This window comes from Somniosus microcephalus, chromosome 1 (genome assembly GCF_052327205.1).
Source record: "Somniosus microcephalus isolate GS21.2 chromosome 1, FLI_Smic_1.0, whole genome shotgun sequence".
NCBI lineage: Eukaryota > Metazoa > Chordata > Chondrichthyes > Squaliformes > Somniosidae > Somniosus > Somniosus microcephalus.
The window spans coordinates 83,000,448-83,024,111 of record NC_140987.1 but is presented as its reverse complement, the minus strand read 5'-3'; the positions used below and the strand labels follow the sequence as shown (position 1 = coordinate 83,024,111).

General features: G+C 46.4%; 1 protein-coding gene across 12 annotated transcripts in view; it reads right to left on the bottom strand.

The window, feature by feature from the left end:
* LOC147124203 (FSD1-like protein) overlaps window positions 1–11,158 on the bottom strand; it is a 93,568-nt gene extending 82,410 nt beyond the window's left edge. For 8 of the 12 annotated variants that reach the window (XM_085983771.1, XM_085983838.1, XM_085983777.1 and 5 more), the window contains exon 1: window positions 6,342–6,427. Coding sequence is in view for 4 of the 12 variants with exons in the window: in XM_085983798.1 (XP_085839924.1) it covers window positions 6,342–6,437; window positions 11,048–11,062 (111 nt within the window). In the remaining 8 variants the exon portion in view is untranslated. Of the gene's footprint in view, window positions 1–6,341; window positions 6,438–11,047 lie in introns of those variants that run through there. The other 4 variants (XM_085983798.1, XM_085983818.1, XM_085983832.1 and 1 more) reach the window with 2 other exon arrangements.
* Window positions 11,159–23,664: the final 12,506 nt, after the last annotated feature.

Sequence of the window (23,664 nt, the reverse complement as noted above, 5' to 3'; positions counted from 1 at the left end):
TTCTTCATTAAGATGGAGAATGAAGTTGTTGACTCAGAGACTAGGGTCCTGAATTTAAATAAAGGAAACTACGATGGTCTAAGGCGCGAGTTGGGTAGGATTGATTGGGGAATGTCACTCAAAGGGATGACGGTGGATAGGCAATGGCAAACATTCAAGGACCGCATGGATGAACTACAGAAGTTGTTCATCCCAGTTTGGCATAAAAATAAAACAAAAATGGTGACTCAACCGTGGCTAACAAGGGAAATTAGGGATAGCATAAGATCCAAGGAGAGGACATATAAATTGGCCAGAAAAAGCAGTAAACCTGAGGATTGGGAGCAGTTTAGGATTCAACAAAGGAGGACAAAGGGATTAATTAAGAAGGGGAAAATAGAATATGAGAGTAAGCTTGCAGGGAACATAAAAACTGACTGTAAAAGCTTTTATAGATATGTGAAGAGAAAAAGATTGGAAGTCAAGCGTAGGTCCCTTGCAGTCAGAATCAGGGGAATTTATAATAGGGAACAAAGAAATGGCTGACCAATTAAATACATATTTTGGTTCTGTCTTCACAAAGGAGGACACAAATAACCTCCCAGAGATGTCAGGGAACATAGGGTCTGATGAAAGGGAGGAACTGAAAGAAATCAGTATTTGTAGGGAAATGGTGTTAGGGAAATTGATGGGATTGAAGGCCGATAAATCCCCAGGGCCTGATAATCTACATCCTAGGGTACTTAAGGAAGTGGCCCTAGAAATAGTAGATGCATTGCTGATCATCTTCCAACATTCGATGGAATCTGGAACAGTACCCATGGATTGAAGGGTAGCTAATGTTACCCCAATATTCAAAAAAGGTGGTAGAGAGAAAACGGGGAATTACAGACCGGTAAGCCTGACATCTGTAGTGGGGAAAATGCTAGAGTCCATTATAAAAGATGCAATAGCAGAGCACTTGGAAAACAGTGACCGGATCGGACAAAGTCAACATGGATTTACAAAAGGTAAATCGTGCTTGACTAATCTACTGGAATTTTTTGAGGATGTAACTGGTAAAATAGATAAGGGAGAACCAGTGGATGTGGTGTATTTGGAATTTCAGAAGGCTTTCGATAAGGTCCCGCATAAGAGATTAGCGTGTAAAGTTAAGGCACATGGGATTGGGGGCAAGATATTGACTTGGATAGAGAACTGGTTGGCAGACAGAAAGCAGAGTTGGAATAAACGGCTCTTTTTCTGAGGGGCAGGCAGTGATTAGTGGGGTACCGCAGGGATCGGTCCTTGGACCCCAGCTATTCACAATATCTATTAATGATGATCTAGACAAGGGAACTAGATGTAATATCTCCAAATTTGCAGACGACACAAAGCTGGGTGGGCGGGTGTGCGGTGAGGAGGATGCCGAGAAACTCCAGGATGATTTGGACAGGTTGGGTGATTGGGCAGAAGCATGGCAGATGCAATATAACGTGGATAAATGTGAGGTTATCCACTTTGGTGGCAAAAACAGGAAGGCAGATTATTATCTGAATGGCAATAGATTGTGAGAAGGGGAAGTGCAACGAGACCTGGGCGTCCTTGTGCACCAGTCGCTGAAGGTAAGCATGCAGGTGCAGCAGGCGGTTAAGAAGGCAAATGGTATGTTGGCCTTCGTAGCGAGAGGGTTCGAGTACAGGAACAAGGATGTCTTGCTACAGTTGTACAGGGCCTTGGTGAGACCACATCTTGAGTATTGTGTGCAGTTTTGGTCGCCTTATCTGAGGAAGGATGTTCTTGCCATGGAAGGAGTTCAGCGAAGATTCACCAAGCTGATACCTGGGATGGCAGGAATGACGTATGAGGAGAGATTGGGTCGATTGGGCTTGTACTCGCTGGAGTTTAGAAGAATGAGAGGGGATCTAAGTGAAACTTATAAAATTCTGACAGGACTGGACAGACTAGATGCAGGAAGGATGTTCCCGATGGTCGAGGAGTCCAGAACCAGGAGTCACAGTCTAAGGGTAAGGGGTAGGCCATTTAGGACAGAAATGAGGAATTTCTTCACCCAGAGAATGGTGAACCTGTGGCATTCTCTACCACAGAAGGCAGTAGAGGCCAATTCATTAAATATATTCAAGAAGGAATTGGATATATTTCTTAAGGCTAAAGGGTTCAAGGGGTATGGGGAGAAAGCAGGGACCGGGTACTGAATTTGGATGATCAGCCATGATCGCATTGAATGGCGGAGCAGGCTCGAGGGGCCGAATGGCCTACTCCTGCTCCTATCTTCTATGTTTCTATGTAAGTCTACGTGGCTGTTTGGCAGAGCGGTTCGAGTCTGCAGGGCCACCGACGCGAGAGCTTTTCTCTTTTTTTTTTTAATAAAGTGTGCGGGGTACAGGAGCTCGAGGCTTCACAAGGCCTGAACCACAATCGCATGCTATTACCTGGAGTCCTTGTGCTCCAGGATCCACTCCAGTGTCCAAGATGGCAATGGGAACGTCCCCTGCCATCGAACTATGGGTACTGGGAGAGGAAAGATGCAACGCCAGTCTCTTTCTTTGGTTAAAAAAAAGTAATCGAGATGAGCAGCCATGACTCGACTCTGACTAATGTTCAGCTCAAGATGTGGCTCGCGTTTTATTTCTGTCCAGTTTCAGCGAGCCGGATATGGCCCACTTGCTGTATTTTGCCCACCACTGGTCTATAGCATGCCGTTAAGCATGCCTGTAGTCCTGTGTTGTAGCTTCACCTGGTTGGCACCTCATTTTTAAGTACACCTGGTGCTGCTCCTGGCATGCTCTTCTACACTCCTCATTGAACCAGGGTTGATTGCCTGGCTTGATGGTAATGTAGAGTGAAGAATATGCCGGACCATGAGATTACAGATGTGGTGGTAGTATACAATTCTGCTGCTGCTGATGGCCCACAGCATCTCATGGATGCCCAGTTTTGAGCTGCTAGATCTGTTCTGAATCTATCCCATTTAGCATGGTGGTAGTGCCACACAACACGATGGAGGATGTCCTCAGTGTGAAGATGGGTCTTTGTCTCCATAAGGACTGTGCACTGGTCACTCCTACCAATACTGTCATGGACAGATGCATCTACGATAGGTAGATTGGCAAGGATGAGGTCAAGTAGGTTTTTTCCTCATGTTGGTTCTCTCACCATCTGCCACAGGCACTGTCTGGCAGCTATGTCAGTAGTGGTGCTACCAAACAACTTTTGATGATGGGCTTGAAGTCCCTCACCCAGCCCTTGCTACCCCAGGTGCTTCTTCTAAATATTGTTCAACATGTAGGGGTATTGATTCATCAGTTGAGGGAGGGCAGTAGATGGTAATCAGCAGGAGGTTTCCTTACCCATGCTTGACCTGATGCTATGAGACTTCATGGGGCCCGGAATCAATGTTGAGAACTCTCAGGACCACTCCTTCCCGACTATATACCACTGCGTCGCCACCTCTGGTGGGTCTGTCCTGCCAGTGGGACAGGACATACCCAGGGATAGTGATGGAGGAGTCTGGGATGTTGGCTGAAAGGTAGGATTCTGTAATTATGACTGTCAGGCTGTTGCTTGACTAGTCTGTGGGTCAGCTCTCCCAATTTTGGCACAAGTCCCCAGATGTTAGTGAATTGCATCCAATACTTTAGGAAGGACGTGAAGGTTTTGAAGAGCGTATAGAAGAGATTTACTAGAATGGTTCCAGGGATGAGGGAATACAGTTACATGGGTAAACTAGAGAAGCTGGGGTTGTTCGCCTTGGAGCATAGCAGGCTAAGAGGAGATTTGATAGAGGTGTTTAAAATCATGAAGGATTTAGATAGAGTAAATAATGAATCGTTTCCAATGGCTGAAGGGTTGATAACGAGAGGGCATAGCTTTAAGGTGATTGGCAAAAGAACCAGAGGCAACATGAGGGAAAACTTTTTTTTACGCAACAAGTGGTTAGGATTTGGAGTGCACTCCGAGAGGGTGGTGGATACAGATTCAATAATAGCCTGGATTGCTCCTGGAAAGAGCCGGCGCAGACTCAATGGGCAGAATGACCTCCTTCTGTGTTGTATTATTCTATGATTCTATGAAATTACAATTAGATACCATAATGGTAGAATTAATGTATTTGAGCTGCAATGGCCTCACTGGTTTTTCCTCCTTCTTTTCTTGTGTCTCAGCCATCTGCAGTGCTAAACTTTGGGATTTAAAAAAAAATTCACTGGTGAGATGCTGGCTTTGCTGGCAAGGCCAGCATTTATTGCCCATCCCTAATTGCCTCAGAGAAGGTGGTGGTGAGCCGCCTTCTTGAACCACTGCAGTCCATGTGGTGAAGGTGGACATCCGGGCTGTAGTGCTGTTAGGGAGGGAGTTTCAGGATTTTGACCCAGCAACTATGAAGGAACTGCAATATATTTCCAAGTCAGGATACTTGTGACTTGGAGGGAACTTGCAGGTGATGGTGATCTTTTTTATACAGTCAGAGCTTGCACAGTTTTATAGTCAGTAACATACGCTTTAATGCTACCAGGTTTTAATGTTGTTAAGTAAACACTAGGTGAGCTCATAGAAAGGTCAATTAAGAGACTGCAGACATTTGGCTCTGGTGCTGTGTTGCTGGCGAGTTCCTTTGTATCTTCACACTTGTCTTTGAAGTGTGGCACAAAGTTCAGTGTGACACCTGAACTGTCAGAGAAGTAACAAAGTAAAGGACAGGAAATGCACACTGCATGTACCTTCTCATAATATTGCAGCGTTCCTGGGAATTAAAGGCACAGATGTAGTTGATAACACCCTTCAAGCGACACTGATAGCTGTTGCAAAACTATCAATTGGAAGCTGAGGCTTTTGAGAAAGGCCAAGGCCTCAAAGTAAAACCTTAGTGAAGGTACTCAAAGACACACGACAATTCTACAAGTAAATATAAGCATACTATTGTGAAATATGCAAACTATTGTGAAATATGCAAATTATGTTAGAAAGATTTTTTGACAGTAGGCCATGGGAAGTCCTGGTCAAGAAGTATTCAGCAATTTGATTAGTTCACCCTCTACTTTCTAATAGATTTGCATACAGTTGAATTGCAATTACCATATAGCCAATTAAAAGGAAGAAATATGAATGGAGGGGAAAAAAGAGATAGTCAATCAAGAACAAATATATATATACTAGCTGGGGAGCCCCGCGTTGCGAGGGCAATTTTGGGGCGCGAGGGCAATTTTGGGGCGCTTGGTCTCCCTGCCCCTGTGTGTCTCCCCTCTCCCTGTCATGTCCTCTCCCTGTCCTATCCCTCCCTCCCCTGTCTCCCTCCCTCCCTCCCCTCCCCTCTGTCCCTCTCTCCGGCCCCTCCCCCTGCCTAGCGCCTGAGGTCCGGAGCTGAGGTCCCCCGCGTATGGCGCGGCTGATGGACGGCCGCTGTGGGCGGGCGGGCGGCGCATGCGCGGTCAGTGGGCAATTTTGGGGCGCTTGGTCTCCCTGCCCCTGTGTGTCCCCCCTCTCCCGGTCACGTCCTCTCCCTCTCCCTGTCCTATCCCTCCCTCCCCTCCTCTCCCTCCCTCGCTCCCCTCTGTCCCTCTCTCCGGCCCCTCCCCCTGCCTAGCGCGAGGTCCGGAGCTGAGGTCCCCCGCGTATCGCGCCGCTGATGGACGGCCGCTGTGGGCGGGCGGGCGGCGCATGCGCGGTCAGTGCAGGCGGCGCATGCGCAGTCAGCGCGAGCGCCCCGCGATTTCCCGAGGCTTCCCCCCCCCCACCCCGCGATTTCCCAAGGCTCCCCCCCCCCCGCGATTTCCCGAGGCTCTTCCCCCCCCCCCCGCGGTTTCCCGAGGCTCTCCCCCCCCCCCCCTATTAAATTGTTATTTAATTCCCTAACACATCATTAAAATATTTACCTTAGTTCCCTAACACACAGAAAGTGTGGGGGAAAAAATTGTGAAAAATCAAGATGGCGGCCACTCACCTCGGTTCAGAAGGATAAGGCCCGCCCACACACGCACCGATTGGTCGACCGGTCAGGTCACCGAAGCATAGGATTGGTCAATCGTCGAGTCACTCGACACTCAACTGTAGGAAGGAACCCGCCGTCCGATTGGTGGACCTCGACGTCACACGGTCGCTAATGAGATGCTAATGAGCGGAACGCTGAACGTTTTTGGGATACCACGGGCGGGATTTTTGTCCGGCCGAAACGTAAATACGCCTATGACCGGTCCGGAATCGCAAGCTTTCTTTTGAGGCGAGGCGCGCGTCGGTACGCTCTGTAACTTTCAAACGTATAGAGAACGGACGGACAGACAGACAGACATCGGGACAGACAGACAGAAGAGCTCTTTTATATATATATAGATATATTACAGTAGAATAATCCAACATATAAGTATTACCTGAACATTTGTTAAAGTATGCTTCAATGTGTCAATGAAATTCTGTATTTCATCATCTTTATTTGCCAGTGTTGTGATAATTCTTTGCAATGCTTCCTACAAGAGAGAAATAAGTTAGCCGCCTCACAAAATGATATTCTACATATGATCCAATACAACAACAACTATTTATATAGTGCCTTTAACGTAGTAAAACATCCCAAGGCGATTCACAGGAGTATTATAAGACAAATTTTTTTGACACCGAGCCACATAAGGAGAAATTAGGGCTGTTACCAAAAGCTTGATCAAAGAGGTAGGTTTTAAAGAGCGTCTTAAAAAGGAGGAAAGAGAGGTAGAGAGGTTTAAGCAGGGAATTCCAGAGCTTAGGGCCTAGGCAACAGAAGGCATGGCCACCAACGGTTGAGCGATTATAATCAGGGATGCTCAAGAGGACAGAATTAGAGTAGTGCAGATATCTCGGGGGGGGGGGGGGGGGGGGTTGTGGGGCTGGAGATTACAGAGATAGGGAGGGGTGAGGCTATGGAGGGATTTAAAAACAAGGATGAGAATTTTGAAATCGAGGCATTGCTTAAGGCAAGGATGTTCAGAGACGATTCACTAGGTTAATTCCAGAGATGAGGGGGTTGACTTATGAAGAAAGGTTGAGCAGGTTGGGCCTATGCTCATGGGAATTTAGAAGAATGAGAGGTGATCTTATTGAAACATGCAAGATATTGAGGGGGCTCGACAAGGTAGATGCAGAGGATGTTTCCCCTCGTGGGGAAATCTAGAACTCGGGGGCATAGTTTCAGAATAAAGGGTCGCTCTTTTAGAACCAAGATGAGGAGGAATTTTTTCTCTCAGAGGGTCGTAAATCTGTGGAATTCTCTGCCCCAGAGAGCCGTGGAGGCTGGGTCATTAAATACATTTAAAGGTGGAGATGGACAGATTTTTGCAAGATAAGGAAGTGAAGGGTTATGGGGAGCAGACAGGGAAGTGGCTTTGAGCCCAAGATCAGCCATGATCTTATTGAATGGTGGAGCAGGCTCGAGGGGCCAGGTGGCCTATTCCTACTCCTATTTCTGATGTTCTTCTGTTCTTAACCGGGAGCCAATGTAGGTCAGCGAGCACGGCGATGATAGCTGAACGGGACTTGGTGCAAGATCGGACATGGGCAACCGAGTTTTGGATGACCTCGAGTTTATGTAGGGTAGAATGTGGAAGGCCAATCAGGAGTGCGTTGGAATAGTCAAGTCTAGAGGTAACAAAGGCATGGATGAGGGTTTCAGCAGCGGATGAGCTGAGGCAAGGACGGAGACGAGTGATGTTACGGAGACAGAACTAGACGGTCTTAGTTATGCTGCGGATGTGTGGTCAGAAGCTCACCTCGGGGTCAAATATGACACCAAGGTTGCAAACAATGTGGTTCAGCCTCAGAAAGACATTAGGGAGAGGGATGCAGTCAATGGCTAGGGAATGGAGTTTGTGGCGGGAACCGAAAACAATGGCTTCGCTCTTCCCAATATTTAATGGGAGAAAATTTCTGCTCATCCAAAGCTGGATGTTGGACAAACAGCCTGACAATTTAGAGACTGTGGCAGTGTTGAGAGAAGTGGTGGTGAGGTAGAACTGGGTGTCATCAGCGTACTTGTGGAAACTGTTGCTGTGTTTTCGGATGATGTCACCAAGGGACAGCATGTAGATGCGAAATAGGAGGGGGCCAAGGATCAATCCTTGGAGGACACCAGAGGTAATGATGCAGGAGCGGGAAGAGAAATTGTTGCAGGTGATTCTCTGGCTACGATTAGCTAGATAAGAATGGAACCAGGCGAGTGCAGTCCCACCCAGTTGGACAACGGTGGAGAGGCGTTGGAGAAGGATGGAGTGGTCAACTGTATCAAAGGCTGCGGACCAATGCTGCATTTGATGCATGATAGAAACTTATCACGTTGGGGCTTTAGATGTAAGCATTAGGCAGATATTTATTCTAATGTAATGGCTTTGTCCTTCACTATTTCCCAGGATTATGTTTCAAATAAAAGGTGTATATTTTTAACAACTACTAGTGGATCGCCTGTGGTTTGTTTCATAACAATGTTGTACGATGCAATGTACCTGTCATTACATAATATAGTGGATGTCCCACACCATTGCTTGTGGATAAAACGAAATAGTTTAGTACGCAGCACTGAAGCTCGCACTCCCACATTTCTCATGGGTCATGCCATGTCAGGGCTGTGCTGTCACTCAAGGTCCAAAGTGTCTCTATCGTTTGACCTGGATTGGGAAGGATTCTGATGTTTGGTCACACACCTTCAGCATATCTTGTGGAAACTGTGTCTCTGCATACGTAAGCTCACACTCACTCGTGCCTTATCTGGCACTGATGACATGATGCACCAAAATTTCTTCCTTTAAAAAAAAATCTGTCCTCTTTTCCTTCCTTATTTCTCTCTTCACTTTCACCTTCCTGTTCCTCTCCTTTTGTACCTTTATCTTCACTCCTGTATTTGCTGGCTTGCTGAGTCTTTTGTTTTACTTCTGTTTATTTTCTCCCTCACCCACCCCACTTCTTAGAAAGTGCACTCCTGGGCTCAGCCTCAGTGGTTAAAGTGAAATTGGTTAAAGTGTAATCACTCCTCAACTATGCATCTCCCTTGACCCCAGTCCCGTATCAATTGTTACTAATGACGCAGCATTTGCTCATCATTGAATTATTAGATTTTTAAAAATTCACCAAATCACTAAACTTCATCCTGCCATTTAAAAAAACAAGGAGAGAGCAAGTAAACCTCCTTAGTGTAGGGATAAACAACAGAATAAGCAGGCAAGTCACCTCCATTGAATTCAGTGAAAAAAAATATAATTCACAATAAAATCTGCAGCAAAACAAGCTCACCCCGCTGACATGCATAATGTCAACACTGATCTTTTACCATTGTATTGTAACCACAGACCTGCACCCACCGTTTCCAATGAATTGCTACAGTGACATTAGATAGACATTTACAGGGTAAAACTGACAATAGATAAAACTCTAGATTCTTCAAATTTACAAAGTGTAATTTTCCAAACTATGTTTACAAAACCGAGCTGAGGTATTGAAGAGTCAAGTCTCCTTGACCACAAATAACCAGCAATCCGCCACCCATGCAGACAGACCCTGGTCACCTTTACATTCACTTTTACTCCATTTAATTTCCCCTTTGGAAGTGGCTCTGCTCCCCACATGCATGCCAAGTGCTGAGAGCAAGAATGAAGGGGGACTTACCCAGGAAAGAGTTTGATGGCCAGAATACTGAAATGGACAGTTTTGACTCACTTTAATCAATGTCAGATTCACTCTCCCTAGTCTTTCCACCTCCCCTCCGTGCCCGCGGAGTTTTACACCTCAATTCCTGCGCAAAGGGACAGGACAGACAGTCGCATATGTAGAAAGTTCCAGGGGCACCCACATCCAATCACCAATGGCCAAGCAAATTTTAACTCAGCCCGAACCAACAATCTAGTCGTGGGTCTAATCATATCCTCTGAATCTTAAAAGGGAAGCTCCTTACTGCCAAATTACAGTTACCAGTATCGCATACACTGATTGACAAATCTCATGTCAGTCTATCTGCCAATCCACTAATCCTGTAAATGCTCTCGTCACAGTACGTTGAATCAGACAGCAGTCACTCCATTTTTGGCTCAGACTACATATAGACTAGGCTTTATCTCAAGTGTATTTCAGAGACTTAAAAAAAATCACCTACTAAACACTTTGATACAGGATTCTTTTCAAATCCTGGTGCTCAAAATATAAAATAATAAAGCTCTGCTACACACCCCTTTTAAATACATCTAATCTTTCATCGTTGCTAAACAAGAAGCTAAACAGGTTTTAAGTATTAGCACTCAGTTATCCAAATAATCGCAAAAAACGTCTGTAGGATTAACTGCTTCCAGAAAAATATTGTTTCACATGAAAGCGAGTTTGTAGCATTTGGGCACGGAAACAAGTACACATACTTGCTGAAAGATAAAATGTAAACCCACACTGCAACAAATGGACTGTAACTCGGCCAACACCCTACATTAGTCCCACTATTGATCTTGCTGCAAATCTAAAACCCGGTCAGGATGGACGGCGCTAACACGCCAGTGATGCAGCATTTTCATTCCTCCGCATGAACTTGTTGGGGCTGCGAGTAAGTCACCCTCACCCCATCCCAAACTCACCCTCACCCCACCCAGTCCCCTTTCACCTCCAAAACCTGAACGCGACGAGACTAATATTTATCAAGATCCGCACAGACACTCAAGGCAAATAAACGAGGGATGGAAATACCGCCCCAGCCCCCACCCCAAGAGACTCAACACAACTAAAACCAAACTAAAATAAAAACAAAATAAATCAATAAACTACAAGAAGTCAAATTACACAAAACTAAAGAAAAATTAAATAAAACAAGCCTACGGCAAGGAGCCGAGTGTCAGCGATGATTCTGTTGCTGTGGTGTGGCCGAGCGAGCCGGTGTTGAGATGGAGGTGAGGTGAGGGCCGGGGGGTGTGTGGGCCGGGGGCTGACCGCGCTCCTCTCCCTTACTATGGGGTCAGACACCGCTGCTACTGGCGATGGGGCAGAAGGGGCCTGCTGTCCAGAGCCGGCTCATCCCATCTCTCTCACACGCGCGCGCGCACACATACATACACACAACCGAGGCGGGAAGCCACGCACTTACCCGCTGCGAGTCCATGGCTCCGGTGAAGGGCCCTGCCGGCGGCCACTGTCTATGTCCCAGAAGACAACTAGAAACCCCGACCCTCAGCGCAGACAAACGCGCATGCGCGGCAACCGGCGCCCACAGCGCAGCTCATTAATATTAATGAGGGCGGAGCGACGTCACAATCCGCGACATCACAGGCGCGCTCGCCGCGCTACGTGCTTTTCATGCTGACCAAATAACAGCGAGTTTAATGGGACTCGCTGTTGGAATGTGCCTTTCGGATGAGACGTTAAACCGAGACCCCGTCTGCTCTCTCAGGTGGGCGTAAGAGATGCTATGGCACTATTTCGAGGAAGAGCTGCCCAGTTATCCCCTGTGTCCTAGCCAATCCCTTACTAAAGTTGGTGGAGTACCTGTACAAGCTAGCCTGCGTAAGCCGGCCCAACCGAGACAAGACAATAAATACAAGTGTAAATCGTCCAGTAACTTGTGGCAAGGAAGAGATTCCTCATGAATTGCGAATTGGCGCAAGTTGCTTGACTTGTTAGTCTCATGAAAACGACAGTTCACCCTCAATCCTGTTATTTTTTTTAAAATGCTGGATTTGCACATTTGTGATGAAATAACTGTGTTCTGGATTGTCTGTTGTACTTGTTAATGTCTGTAAATGTTTTACAGGTGTAACCACTAATATTCCTCCCTAACTCCGCCTTTATGGATCCTCCTGATTGGTGTGAGTCTTATTTATAAGAGCTGGGTTTTACTCATAAGGGCTAGGTCGGTGATGAATGATGGTTGCCCTGTGTTAACTTGATGCCAAGATTCTTACTTAATATAAGCCTTTAATTTTAAGTTGTAACCTCATGGATTCAGGCAGTTATTTGGCACATCAATTTTATTAAGTAACAACTTTGGAAGATGGATCGATTTTTGAAACCAGAGTGTCTGGATATCGATCCCCATTCGGCAGATGCATCGAAGAAATTTACGCATTGGCTTCGATGTTTTGAATATTTCATCGCATCGATCGATCCGACAGTTAACAAGTTGGGTCTTTTAACCAACTTGGTAAGTCATCAAACTTACTCTATATTTGAAGATATTACTACGTATGAAGAGGCCCTTGCAGCTCTTAAGGCCCAGTACCTTAAGTTGGTTAATGAAGTATACGCCAGGTATCTTTTGTCTACTCGCAGGCAATTACCCGAGGAATCCCTGGATGATTTTCTGCAGGATCTTAAGGCTTTGGCTAAGGATTGCAACTACAAGGTTGTCTCTGCCATATTGTATTAGGAAGAAGCCATCCGTGATTCTTTCATATCTGGCCTTCGATCTAATTATATTAGACAGAGACACCTCGAGAATGACTCGTTAGTTTTAAAAACAGTCGTTGCTACGGCTCAATCGTTAGATGTAGCCCAGAAGAATTTAGAAGTGTATGCATCAGCCCATGCGTCTCTCTCAGCCTCGTGTGCTCTGAGTATGGAGGCATCCATAACGTCAATGGAGCCTCCACTTAATCCTACTGTTGCGGCTGTACCCCATGGGTCTAAGTGTTATTTTTGTGGCCAACCTAAACACTCCAGGCAAAGATGCCCAGCCAGAGAGGCTACTTGTTTTAAATGTAAGAAACGGGGACATTTTAGTAAAGTGTGTAAGGGTAATCCTGTACCTGATGTCTTCTCTGCTGCCGCCTATTGTTTTACTCTAGCCTCGGTTACGGTTGACCAGACCATACCGTGTTCCTTGTCGAAATCTATGCTGGACATTAAGATTAATGGTCGTCCTACTGGGTGTTTGATAGACTGTGGCAGTACTGAAAGTTTTATACATCCCAACCTTGTTAACTCCTGTTCATTGAAGGTGTATCCTACTCGAAGTGAAATTGTGATGGCGTCCAAGTCCCTTACTTCGGAGGTAACTGGATATTGTAAAGTCACATTGACCGTTAAGGATACGGAGTATAAGGACTTTAAACTCCTTATATTACCTCAGTTGTGTGTGAACTTAATTTTAGGTTTGGACTTCCAGTGTCAGCATGAGAGCGTTACCCTTAAGTATGGTGGGTCTCAGCCTCCACTCACAGTCTGCGGCCTTTCTACTTTAAAAGTAAGTCCGCCTTCTTTGTTCGTGAACCGTGCTCCTAATTGTAGACCTATAGCGACTAAGAGTCGACGGTATAGTTCAGAAGATAACACATTTATAAAAGAGGAAATGGAAAGGCTTTAACGGGAGGGAATCATCGAACATAGTAATAGCCCGTGGCGTGCCCAGGTGGTGGTGGTTAAAATTAATGAAAAGAAAAGACTTGTGGTCGATTATAGCCAGACTATAAACTTGTATACCCAATTGGACGCCTATCCTTTGCCTCGCATTTCTGAGATGGTGAACCAGATAGCTCAGTATCTCGTGTTCTCCACCATTGATTTAAAGTCTGCCTACCATCAACTCCCTATCAAAATAGAAGACCGACCTTATACGGCCTTCGAAGCTAATGGGCGCCTGTATCAATTTCTTAGGGTGCCCTTTGGAGTGACGAATGGGGTATCCGTCTTCCAACGGGAGATGGATCGTATGGTGGATGAATACGCGTTGGAAGCAACATTCCCGTACCTGGACAATGTTACTATCTGTGGGCGTGACCAACGGGAGCATGATCAAAATCTCGCGAAGTTCCGAGAGACGGCAAAAAGGTTAAACCTGACCTACAACGAAAACAAGTGTACCTTCAATACTACACGTTTGTGTATTCTTGGTTGTGTTGTGGAGAATGGGGTAATCGGGCTGGATCCTGAAAGATTACGCCCACTTAAGGAATTACCTTTACCTCACACTGTAAAAGCTTTAAGAAGGTGTCAGGGATTCTTTTCGTACTATGCCCAGTGGGTGGCTAGCTACTCAGATAAACTCCGACCTCTTATTAAGTCGACGCCTTTTCCACTATTGGCGGAAGCACAGGAGGCTTTCTGTAATATCAAACGGGACATTGAGAAGGCAGTGGTATGTGCCGTGGATGAGAAGATCCCTTTTCAAGTGGAAAGTGATGCATCTGATTTTGCGTTGGCAGCAACTCTTAACCAAGCTGGTAGACCAGTAGCTTTCTTCTCTCGACATTCTTCAGTGGAAAAGGAGGCGCAGGCGATTATCGAAGCAGTCAGGTATTGGAGACATTATCTCGCTGGCCGACGTTTTACGCTTACTACTGACCAGCGATCTGTGGCCTTTATGTTCAATACTAAGCAGAGAGGCAAGATCAAAAATGATAACATTTTAAGATGGCGAATAGAACTGTCAACATATGACTATGATATTCAGTACAGGCCTGGAGTATTGAATGAGCCATCGGATGCTTTGTCACGAGGAGTATGTGCTAGTCTAGGTATAGATAAGCTTCAAAGTCTCCACGATGCACTTTGCCACCCTGGGGTTACCAGAATGAACCACTTCATTAAGTCCCACAATCTACCCTACTCCATTGAGGAGGGCCGGACAATGACCAGAACCTGTCGTGTTTGTGCTGAATGCAAACCCCGCTTCTATAAGCCGTCCGAGCCAGCTCATCTTATTAAAGCAACTCGACCATTTGAGCGTTTGAGTCTCGATTTTAAAGGTCCCCTTCCATCGAGCGACCGTAATGTCTATTTTCTTAATATTATAGGCGAGTACTCACGGTTCCCTTTTGTTATCCCCTGTCCGGATGTGACTAGTGCTGTTGTAATTAAATGCCTCCGCCAACTGTTTTCTTTGTTTGGCATGCCTAACTATATACATAGTGATAGGGGTTCTTCCTTTATGAGCGAAGAATTGTGACAGTTTTTGCTATTGAAAGGAATTGCAACGAGTAGAACTACCAGCTATAACCCTCGTGGTAATGGGCAGGTCGAGAAAGAAAATGCGACAGTGTGGAAGGCTATCGTATTGTCTCTGAAGTTGCGAGGCCTGCTGACCTCTCGCTGGCAGGATGTCCTGCCAGACGTGCTGCATTCCATAAGGTCTCTTTTGTGTACAGCGACGAATGCCACCCCTCATGAAAGGATGTTTAGCTTCCCAAGAAAAGCTACTAATGGAGTATCGTTACCCACATGGTTGACGACCACGGGCCCTGTGCTGTTGCGCAGACATGTGAGAGGCCACAAGACTGATCCACTGGTGGAGGAAGTACAACTCCTTCATGCTAATCCCCAGTATGCGTACATTCAATATCCGGATGGGCGAGAGGATATGGTCTCTATTAAAGATCTTGCACCTGCTGGAGCTCAAAGAGTTCGACTCTGAGAGTAGAGTTTTTAATCGTGGTATTGGACCTTCAGAGACACAAACCCTCAGCGTGGAAAACACTGATGATTCTGGGAATTCGGATGAACCGGAGTTGGTACTCCGGGAGGAGCCTCGGCAAGAGTTACGTCGTTCCCAGAGGACTATCAGACCTCCTGACAGATTGAATCTATAGCAGGGGGTGCATGTGATGAAATAACTGTGTTCTGGATTGTCTGTTGTTGTACTTGTTAATGTCTGTAAATGTTTTACAGGTGTAACCACTAATGTTCCTCCCTAGCTCCGCCTTTATGGATCCTCCTGATTGGTGTGTGTCTTATTTATAAGAGCTGGGTTTTACTCAAGGGCTGGGTCGGTGACGAATGATGGTTGCCCTGTGTTAACTTGATGCCAAGATTCTTACTTAATAAAAGCCTTTAGTTTTAAGTTGTAACCTCATGGATTCAGGCAGTTATTTGGCACGTCAACATTAAACTCAAATTAAACTTGCCGGAGAAAGTTAGGACTCGTATTTAACAGGATAAGAACCCTTTTAATGTTTTGATCATTGTTAATGCACTGCCAATCAGCCTCTCCGGCACAGAAAGGGAACTGTTGAGTCTCATTCCTACATGTAATAAATTCTTCTTAGAGATTTTTAAAGAAGTCAAATTTTACAATTATATTTTTCCTTTCTGTCTCTTTTTTCTCTCTTAATCCAATCCTTCGTTCCCTCTTTATTTCCCTTTCTGTACCTAATTTTACTCTTAATTCACCCTCCTTCTCCATGATTCCTCAGTTTCTTTCTCAACCTTAAATCTCATTGGTAAGGGAGATAGACTGTTGGTCTGTCGTTCACTAAGGTCCCAGATGGCTCATTGCCCTCGCTGCACCATTATCAGCTTGCACTTCCAGCAACTTAAGGACAAAATCTTTTCGAGCTGAAGGGTGAGGGAAAAAGTCTTACCTAACTGAGCCCGTTGCGAGATGCCCCACTCCAGCAGAATTTGGGCACTAACTTTAAATATTGAAACAGGGATTGTCTCCTGACCTGGTAAAAATAGAAAAACCACAAGTGTGATTTCTGCGCCAACTCCAACAAAGTTACAAGGTCCAGTTTCAGTGTTTGGTGGGATATTGTAGGTCCCTTTGCCAAACCCTTGCTAGGAGGGTCTCAATTAAGCAGTTGGTGACCAGTAAACCTGACACTGGCTATTGGCTTATAAAATCAAGGTATCTGCCACATCACAAACTGCTACAGAATCCTCCCACTGCAATGAAAAGACTTGCCCATCACATAGTTAATGAACAAACTCTAAGGCTTGGGGCAACAGGAGCTGAAAGGTGTTTCCTGCAGGCTTGATATGTCGAGATGAATTTATATATTCAGCACTTGATGCCAACCTTTATTGGTTTGCAGGAAGCCAAGCAGTGACTGCGTCCCCCACTGGTGGAACCACTGTTAGAGGGATTTGGTGTGAGTCAATGCTGTGGTCAAGGATGGTGGTAATGCACTCACACATCTTATGGCACATTGTGCTGCTCACCCTGGCTCTTGTGGGGAGTTCTTGGTATCTGCTTTTTGCCTGATGAGGGCGCTAATTTGTGCTTCTCATTACAGTACAACAGGGACAACACTTCAAAAGTTCTTCCTTGGCTGTAAAGTCCTGAGGTCTTAAAAGGTGCTATATAAATGCATTTTTCATTTATCCAATGATCAACCAGTGACCATTCCGCTTGAGTGACTGAAGGCAAGTGGATCCCTTCGGCGATCTGGACCTGGAGTGGAACGGCTGACCTGGAAAGTGGAGAAGGGAGGGAAAGAGAAATGTGCTTGATGGTGGCATCATGTAGGTAGCAGAATTTTTATGGTTCTTGGGATGTGGGTGACTGCAAGGCTTCACCACCCAACTTCTCTTCCTGGCTCCCATGTTAGCTGATATTGTTAACGGTTTCCCCTCCCCTTAAAATCTGCCATTATCAGCCCCTTCTCAAAAAAACTCATTGACCCCCCCTCTGTCCTTTGTAAGAATTCAGAAGTGATACCAAAATTGGTACAACGGTTCTTTATTTTAAACACAAGCATATTCTAATACATTTCAATATTTAAGTAGTAATTTTCAGTGAAGCAAAATTATATTAACGTTTTCCTCCTCTGGGTAGAATACATCGCCATCTGGCCACTCTTCCACTTGTTACTACATAGTGTCCCTCCTCTATACATCGTTACTCATTTTTTGCCGAGAAACTCCAGTATGATTTGGACAGGTTGGGTGATTGGGCAGAAGCATGGCAGATGCAGTATAATGTGGATAAATGCGAGGTTATCCACTTTGGTGGCAAAAACAGGAAGGCAGATTATTATCTGAATGGCAGTAGATTGGGAGAAGGGGGAGTGCAACGAGACCTGGGTGTCCTTGTGCACCAGTCGCTGAAGGTAAGCATGCAGGTGCAGCAGGCAGTTAAGAAGGCAAATGGTATGTTGGCCTTCGTAGCGAGAGGGTTCGAGTACAGGAACAAGGATGTCTTGCTGCAGTTGTACAGGGCTTTGGTGAGACCACATCTTGAGTATTGTGTGCAGTTTTGGTCGTCTTATCTGAGGAAGGATCTTCTTGCCATGGAAGGAGCGCAGCGAAGATTCACCAGACTGATACCTGGGATGGCAGGAATGACGTATGAGGAGAGATTGGGTCGATTGGGCTTATACTCGCTGGAGTTTAGAAGAATGAGATGGAAACTCATTGAAACTTATAAAATTCTAACAGGACTAGACAGACTAGATGCAGGAAGGATGTTCCCGATGGCCGGGGAGTCCAGAACCTGGGGCCACAGTCTAAGGATAAGGGGTAGGCCATTTAGGACAGAAATGAGGAGGAATTTCTTCACCCAGAGAGTGGTGAACCTGTGGAATTCTCTACCACAGAAGGCAGTGGAGGCCAATTCATTAAATATATTCAAGAAGGAGTTAGATATATTTCTTGATCCCTTTAGCCTTAAGGGATATGGGGAGAAGGCATAGACAGGGTACTGAATTTGGATGATCAGCCATGATCTCATTGAATGGCGGAGCAGGCTTGAGGGGCCGAATGGCCTACTCCTGCTCCTATCTTCTATGTTTCTATGTTCTCATCTTAGTAACCAATCCTGATTGATTTATTATAGCGTGATTGGAGTTGTTCTTCACTCCTGACTTGTGCCTTGTAGATGGTGGAAAGGCTTTGGGGAGTCAGGAGGTGAGTCACTCGCTGCAGAATACCCAGCCTCTGATCTGCTCTTGTAGCTACAGTATTTATGTGGCTGGTCCAGTTAAGTTTCTGGTCAAAGGTAACCCTGGGATGTTGATGGTGGGGGATTTGGCGATGGTAAAAAATGAGGGAGTTCTTCTCAGAATTCCAGATGGCCAGCTTGTTTAATGTTAATCATACAGGTAATTTTTTTAAATTAATTCATAGAATGTGGACGTCGCTGGCAAAGCCAGCATTTATTGTCCATCCCTAATTGCCCTAGAAAAGGTAGTGATGAGTCGCCTTTTGGAACCACTGCAGTCCGTGTGGTGAAGGTACTCCCACAGTGCTGTTAGGGAGAAAGTGCCAGGATTTTGACCAAGTGACGACAAAGGTACGGCGTTATACTTCCAAGTCAGGATGGTGTGGAACTTGGAGGTGGTGGTGTTCCCATGCGCCTGCTGCCCTTGTCCTTCTAGGTGGTAGAGGTTGTGGATTTGGGATGTGCTGTCGAAGAAGCCTTGGCGAGTTGATGCAGTGCATCTTGTAGATGGTACACACTGCAGACATGTTCCGCTGGTGGTGGAGGGAATGAAGGTTTAAGGTGATGGATGGGATGCCAGTCAAGCAGGCTGCTTTGTCCTGGATGGTGTCGAGCTTCTTGAGTGTTGTTGGAGCTGCACTCATCCAGGAAAGTGGAGAGTATTCCATCACACTCCTGACTTGTGCCTTGTAGGTAGTGGAAAGGCTTTGGGGAATCAGGAGGTGAGTCACTCGCCACAGAATACCTAGCCTCTGACCTGCTCTTGTAGCCACAGTATTTATGTGGCTGGTCCAGTTAAATTTCTGGTTAATATAGACCCCCAGGATGTTGATGGTGGGGGATTTGGCGATGCTAATCCCGTTGAATGTCAAGGAGAGGTGGCTAGTCTCTCTCTTGTTGGAGATGCTCATTGCCTCGCAGTTGTGTGGCACGTATGTTACTTGCCACTTATCAGCCCAAGCTTGAATGTTGTGCAGGTCTTGCTGCATGTGGGCACGGACTGCTTCATTATCTGAGGAGTTGCAAATGGAACTGAACACCGTGCAATCATCAGCGAACATCTCAACTTCTGACCTTATGATGGAGGGAAGGTCATTGATGAAGCAGCTGAAGATGGTAGTGCCTAGGACACTGCCCTGAGGAACTGAATCATTTAGGTGTGTCACCATTGTTCCGCTCCTATTACTATCATCACAAGACTGTTTTGTTTTACAATGTGGTAACAAGGTCCAGCAAGCAGTCACAAGTTAGTACATTTTGCATTTATGCAGTACAGTCAGTTAGGTTCTGCACTTGGCACATGAGCTACAGTCTCTGTCACAGGTGGGGCAGACAGTGGTTGAAGGGGCGGGTGGGTGGGGTGCTTGGGTTGGCGTGTGCTCCTTGCGCTGCCTGCGCTTGGCTTCCGCTTGATCCCGGCGAAGAGACTCGAGGTGTTCGGCGCCTTCCCGGATGCTTCTCCTCCACTTTGTGCGGTCTTGGGCCAGGGATTCCCAGGTGTCGATGGGGATGTTACACTTTTTCAAGGAGGCTTTGAGGGTATCCTTGAAGCGTTTCCTCTGCCCACCTGGGGCTCTCCTGCCGTGCCGGAGCTCCGAGTAGAGCGCTTGTTTTGGGAGTCTTGTATCGGGTATGCGGACAATGTGACCCGTCCATCGGAGCTGATTGAGCGTGGTCAAAGCTTCGATGCTGCGGATGTTGGCCTGAGCAAGAACACTGACGTTGGTGCGCCTATCCTGCCAATGGATTTGCAGGATCTTGCGGAGGCAACGTTGGTGGTACCTCTTCAGTGCTTTGAGGTGCTTGCTGTACATGGTCCATGTCTCTGAGGCATACAGCAGGGTGGGTATCACTGCTGCTCTGTAGACCATGAGCTTAGTGCCGGGTTTGAGGTCCTGGTCTTCAAACACTTCCTCAGGCGACCGAAGGCTGCACTGGCACACTGAAGGCGGTGTTGGACTTCGTTGTCATATAACTATATGCTCGTTATGCCCCCTTTACACTTTGCAAACTATTGCCCCATTTCCAACCTTCCTTTTCTCACCAAAGCCCTTGAATATGTTTTTGCCTCCCAAATCCATGCCCATCTCTCCCGCAACTCCATGTTTGAACCCCTCAAATCAGGTTTCCGCCCTTGCCACATCACTGAAACGGCCTTTGGCAAAGTCACAAATGACATCATATGCGACCATGACCATGGTGAAATCTATCCTCATCCTTCTGCAGCCTTTGACATGGTTGACCACCCCATCCTCCTCCAACGACTCTCCTTCCTTGTCCAGCTGGGTGGTACTGCCCTCCCCTGCTTCCATTCCTATCTATCCCGTCGTAACCAGAAAATCTCCTGCAAAGGCTTCCCGTCCCGCTCCCGCACCATTACCATGGAGTCCCCTAAGGATCTATTCTTGGCCCCCTCCTATTTCTCATCTACATGCTGCCTCTCGGCGACATCATCCAAAAACATGTCAGCAGGCGTGTGGAACCTGATGTTGACACCCAGCTTTACCTCACCACCACCTCTCTTGATCCCTCCAATGCCTTTGATTTGTCATGCTGCTTGTCTGACAACCAATATTGGATAATCAGAAATTTCCTCCAATTTAATATTGGGAAGACCGAAGCCATTGTCTGCAGTCCTTGCCATAAACTCTGTTCCCTAGATTCCATCCCTCTCGTGGCCACTATCAGGCTGAACAACACTGTTTGCAACTTTGGCGTCCTATTTGACCCTGAGCTGAGCTTCCGACTCCTTATCCTCTCCATCACCAAAACCATCTACTTCCACCTCCATGACATCACCCGTCTCCATCCCTGCCTCAGCTCATCTGCTGCAGAAACCCTCATCAGTGGCTTTATTACCTCTAGACGCGACTATTCCAATGCTCTCCTGGCCGGCCTCCCATCTTGCACCCTCCTTAAACACGAGCTCATTCAAAACGTTGCCGCCCGTATCCTAACTTGCATCGAATCGTCTTCATCCATCAGCACTGTGCTCGCTGACCAACATTGGCTCCCTGACTGGAAATGCTTCAGTTTTAAAATTCTCATCCTTGTTTTCAAATTCCTCCATGGCCTTGCCCCTCCCTATCTCTGTAATCTCCTCCAGACCTACAACCCTTCAAGATCTCTGCGCTCCTCCAATTCTAGCCACTTCAATATCCCTGATTTTCATTGCACTACCATCGGCGGCTATGCCTTCAGCTGCCTAGGCCCTTTTGATGGGAAACCTCAGTGAAGGAAAAAGGACATTCAGAAGCTCTGGTGTGAAAAGTGGAGTCATCGAGCAGATGCCATGGAGATGGAGAATCTGGGAGAAACTCTCTACTGTGGGAGTACCTTAATACAGACTGCAGCGATTTAAGAAGGCAGTTCACCACCACCTTCTCAAGGGCAACTAGGGATGGGCAGTAAATACTGGCTTTGCTAGAGATGCCCATATCCCAAGAATGAATAAAAAATGGAAGAGCCAAAAATAGAGCATGCAAAGGTCGGTAGGGACTGGAAATGAATAAAATTCTACAAGTAAGAGTGAGAGCGGGGAGAAGCACCAACACAGTCATCAGTGCAATGGAGGAAGAGATCAGTGAGAGGGGCTAAATAGAACTGAAACAAGGAATGTTCAATGTACGCTACATAAAGACAGGTATAGCTGGGATTCATGCATGTTCACCTTTTATCTGGAGGAAGTGGGTGGAATGGAATAAATTATTCTGGGTGAGAACAAGATCAGCCAAATGGAAGGAGAGTGGTGATGAATGGGAACTGATTGGATCACAATCCAAGGAAGAAGTAGATGACCCAGGGACCATCCTGGTGAGGGATGGAAATGTGGAGGGACTGTAAATCCTGCTGAGGGATGGAAATGTGGAGGGACTGTAAATCCTGGTGGGGGATGGAAATGCGGAGGGACTGTAAATCCTGGTGGGGGATGGAAATGTGGAGGGACTGTAAATCCTGGTGAGGGATGGAAATGTGGAGGGACTGTAAATCCTGGTGAGGGATGGAAATGTGGAGGGACTGTAAATCCTGGTGGGGGATGGAAATGTGGAGGGACTGTAAATCCTGGTGGGGGATGGAGGTGTGGAGGGACTGTAAATCCTGGTGGGGGATGGAAATGTGGAGGGACTGTAAATCCTGGTGGGGGATGGAGGTGTTGGGGGAGAGTACATTCTAGTGAGGGATGGAGGTGTAGGGGGAGAGTACATTCTAGTGAGGGATGGAGGTGTAGGGAAACTGTATGTCCTGGCGAGAGATGGAAGTGTAGAGGGACTGTATGCCCTGGTGAAGGATGTAACCGTGAGGAGAAAGGTCAGTGAGGGTGTGCAACACTTTGTGTGGGGGGCAGGGGAGAGGACTTGAGACACAGAGCTCCCATTTAGATAAAGCTTGTGAAGTTGGGGAGACCAGCAAGGACAACATTTGAGAAATCAATTCTTGAGATGATGAAGGTTTGGATTGAGGGTTTTAGCAGCAAGGGGGAGAGAAATAAGCAGGCAATGTACTGGTGGTGGAAGAAGGCAGTCTTGGTGATGTGCAGGATAAAGCTATACTTAGGGTTGATCAGAATGGCAAAGTTGCAGATCACAGGATTTAATCTGAGTTGGCACCTGGGAGATATATGCAATCAGACCCAGAGGGAAGAAGGGACATGTGGATGTCAGATCATGGGTAGATGGCAATGGAGAAATAGAGTTGGCTGCTGTCACGATATGTGGAGACTGAGATGCAGCACGTAAGCGATGAATAAGAGGGAACCAATGAAGAAGCCCTGGGGTACGTCAGAGGTGATTGCGTGAGTGGGGGGGGGGGGGGTTGGGGTTTTTGGGGGGAGGAGCCATTTGAGATGTGGTGATTACCTTGGGACAGGAAGGAATGCGAACAAGAGAATGTAGTGCTGCAGAGATAGTCCACGGAGGGGAATGGAATGGTCAACAGTGTTGAAGGCAGCAGACAGGGTGTAACAAGAATAAAATCTATCAGTGTAAGTGAATTATTTAACAGATGCAAAACCACAGTGGAACAAGTGTCTTCCATTAGCACAGTATATTTAATATGCTAATGATTATTTTATTTTTTATTGTTAAAATGAGTGACTATAGAATCAGCAAAGA